Raw genomic sequence first — 3,773 nt, 5'->3', positions numbered from 1 at the left:
ATAAGCAAATATTATTATGATTGCTTTCATTCATTCGAAAATAAAAGAAATTATCTTTATTCTTATTTACATTATTATTTTAGATAATTAATATGTTAGTATTATTTGCTATATTTCCTTATCATTTATACATATGGTATAATGTGTGTTTGTAATATTTGCTTTTCATTTCATTTCATGTAAAGTTTCTTATCATTACTTATTTACAAAATTAATTATAAACAAATAAATAATTTCTAAATAGAGATTAGACTTAATGGTTTTATATAATAAAATTGACTGATTATTCTTAATTCTTATATTATAAAAAATTTATCACAAGAAAACTTTTAATAGGAATACGTAATTTGTCAAAATTATTTTATTTTGTCATTATGTTTAAAATATTGTGGAATTATCATTTATACGATACAAATTAATGACAATGTCAAAGAATACAAAGCATTTTGCGTTTTCCTAGTTTACTCTTTGATACCTTTTATATTTATGATACCTTTTATTAGATTAGATACGCATTTAATAACAATGATGTTACTTGCGAAATCAATAATAGAACCTCCTTCATTAATGTTCATGATGGGACAAAGCTTTTTGTAAAAGGGAACAGATGAGCGTCTCAACTACAGCATATCATACAGATTAGTTACCTCACTTGTATCTAGAAAGGAGATATTATTTATCTCTGTAAGCCCTCATTACTCTTAAGAAACATCCAACTATGCCTAAGATAATTTTTCTCCCTTCTTTCATATACATATCTGTTGTTTCTCAATTTATAATTTATAATAATATTGTCTAATTTAAATTAAAAGCTTATCTAAATTAAAAATCGTAATATTACGATTTCAAGAGAGTCGGAAATCCACAGAGAAGACAAAAAAGAAGAGTTGAGAATCTGTTTCCGTTCCTACTGTTATTCCCTAATTTATTTTCGACCTGTTATTTTCTAATTCAAAATTTATAGTAATATTATCTTTAATCTAATTTTAATTAAAATCTAATTTAAATTAAAAATCGTAATATTACGTAACTCGATTTCAAGAGAGTCGAAAATCTGTAGAAAAGACGAAAAAGAAGAGTTAAAAATCTATTTTCATTGTTTAATACAGATGAATTAATACATAATAAATCTATCACGATGATAAGATTTTTTTCAGTATTTTATCAAATAGAATATGAACCAATAGTAAAATCAACACAGTATTAATAAAAATTATAAACAAGAGTTAAAAACATATTAAAAAGAAATATTAACGCAGAGAGTGATTATTCGACTTTCAATACAATAAAATTTGATAAAGAAGGACAAAGTTTGCAATTCTCGGCTCTCGTACTCAGCGTGGCTATGAAGCTTTTGGTCGTAGTAAAATACAAGGAGAAAACGGGAGTGAAAAAGGAGAACGCGCTTCTATGTATAAGCGCAGCGAGGCACTGTTACCTCTAGTCGCAACTTTCAACACAGAAAAGAAAGTTTAGTAGATTTAAATCATATTATTTGTCGTTGGATTCATTACAGTAGCACAAAATGTATCAATGACTCACTTGTATCAATTTTGAGAACTAATATTTAGTAGTTTCATGTATATCACGTTGCATATAACAAATTTTACAAAATAAAAAGTTACATACACACATACATATATATATATATATATATATATATATATATATATATATGTATATGTATATATAAAAGTTACACACACACACATATATATATACCTATTATATATATTTATTTGTGCTATATGCATATATATAAAAACTATCATATTTAATTACTTATTGCAAACAACAATATTTCATAATTATGATAATATTACAATTAATGCGAAATATGCGAAACATTCGTTTACTAAATTTTTTTAATTTGAATATATTTAAATGTTTGTATTTATCAAAATCCATTTATTAATATAATACAATTTTTAGAGAATCAATTAAAGATTAAATTTTAGTATTAAAATAAAAGACCTAAAGATATAAACATAAATATATGTATAAACATATGTTATATTAACATACAATGATATATAGCTTTACTATTTAAGAGATGAGAAAAAAATTTAATTTTTACAATTTGATATCTGTCATTGCTCGCGAGCTGCTTCAATCTTATAAAGAGATGCTCGAAACCAGACAAAACTGACCCTGAAGAGCTAAAGACTATCTACGGATGGGTATGACTCTACCACACATATGACCCTCACCTGTTTCGCTGTCTGATCTCGGGATCTAATTTAGGGGAAAAGCGAGGGATGGTAAGGAAACGGAGAAATACGGAAATGACGAAAATGAGAGAGAAAGAGAAAGATAAAGGAAAGCATAAAGTGAAAGAAAGAGGAGCAGGGAGAGAGAGCGAGAGAGAGAGAGAGAGAGAGAGAGAGAGAGAGAGAGAGAGAGAGGCAGAGAGAGAGGCAAAGAGAGAGAGAGAAGCAAAGAGAGATGAGGAGAGGGTGAAATACATCAAGATTGCATCCCCACTCAACATCGCGGAGAACGAGAGAGGACGTTCTCCCCTTCTCGTGGTCGTTGCAGGGGAACGTGAGGGAGATTGTAGGTGGATGAGGAGGTAAAGGACGACGGGAGAGGTGGGTGACGGTGGTGGTTGTGGCTGAATTCAACGGGGTGTACCGTCACTGTTGCCAGCCCCGCCCGTCATATTCCGCGAGGGCCAATCCCGCGAGCTCTTTTTATTAGATCCATAAATCCATCATATCGTGTTCACCCCATGGACCATACGCCCTCGCGTACTCATTGGTCGGCATTATGATCTCACACCTACGAGATCGCAAGGGTTTATGGCAGTGCGCGATCTAGATCCGCTGTACCTTTGGCGCATTGCGGACTTTTCTTCACTCCGCCTCGTTATTAATATTGAATTTTTCTTCCGTGAGAAGAGCGACTAGGACAAGAAGACCGAGAAGCACCCTTCGAGGTGCGCCAAGAACTTGCTCGCAGTGGTGCTCGCAGAGGAGTGGTACGCTCTCGTGTGTAGGTGGGCTCAAAGGGGCAGCTATGTTGGGGTGGGAGGGGGGGGGGGCACATGAGATGCGCGCGCAAATCTTCCGTACCAACCTTGCTGTGCAGACCACTGTCCACTCTTCGCCACCCGACGTTCTTTCCTCATCTCGCGTCCTACGTTTCGGCGGGACTGACGAGACGTTTCTGCCGGAGGGATCGGAAATTTGCTCGGTAATGCAACCAACACTACGACACATGTGCCCTTAGCAATACTTCCAACATATTATAGAATATTGGAGAGAAATGTTTATTTCAACTTTAAAACTTATAGATTAAACTTTTAGTTAGTCTATATTGGTATTGAAAATAAATTTGATTTTTTGCCTTTGACAATCCTCAAGAAAACGTTCGTCCCAAGATTAAATAGAAAATTAAATAGAAATGAGCACAATATGATCATTATGAAAGTATTCATAACTCGAACATAATCACATTGTGTAAACAGGGATGTTTCAGTTCCCAGAGGGCTAGTTCTCTTGTCCCCAAGGAGTCGCAGGACCGAAAGAAACCGACGATGAGCGGGAAGCGTAGGAGCGGGGAAGACTCGAAGACCATCAGACTGCTTGACGGACGCGAGGATCAATATCCTCCGATACCATACTCCGAAAGCTATATACGAACCCATTTCCACCGCCAATAAAACGCCATACCTACGTGTATTGCGCTATTCGGGCGATTCTCTTCCTGGCCTCCTATTGGCCGTAAAACACTGGTCGGCTGAAAGGTTGAATTTTATCGCGGGGAAAGAA

At 34.4% G+C, this 3,773-nt stretch overlaps 1 protein-coding gene across 1 annotated transcript; it reads left to right on the top strand.

The window, feature by feature from the left end:
* Positions 1–3,051: 3,051 nt before the first annotated feature.
* LOC108753120 lies at positions 3,052–3,664 on the top strand. Its single transcript, XM_018494462.1, has 2 exons — positions 3,052–3,195; positions 3,470–3,664. Exons 1-2 carry the CDS (start codon positions 3,052–3,054, stop codon positions 3,662–3,664), a joined length of 339 nt encoding a protein of 112 aa, XP_018349964.1.
* Positions 3,665–3,773: the final 109 nt, after the last annotated feature.

This window comes from Trachymyrmex septentrionalis, unplaced genomic scaffold, assembly GCF_001594115.1.
Source record: "Trachymyrmex septentrionalis isolate Tsep2-gDNA-1 unplaced genomic scaffold, Tsep1.0 scaffold66, whole genome shotgun sequence".
NCBI classification, from domain to species: domain Eukaryota; kingdom Metazoa; phylum Arthropoda; class Insecta; order Hymenoptera; family Formicidae; genus Trachymyrmex; species Trachymyrmex septentrionalis.
The sequence above is the reverse complement of the archived record's forward strand: the minus strand, read 5'-3'. Positions and strand labels throughout refer to the sequence as shown.

Coding starts and splice junctions, on each gene's coding strand:
- LOC108753120 (XM_018494462.1), top strand. CDS start 3,052: ATGCGCGCGCAAATCTTCCGTACCAACCTTGCTGTGCAGACCACTGTC. Junction 3,196..3,469: donor AGGGATCGGAAATTTGCTCG/GTAATGCAACCA, acceptor TTGTGTAAACAG/GGATGTTTCAGTTCCCAGAG.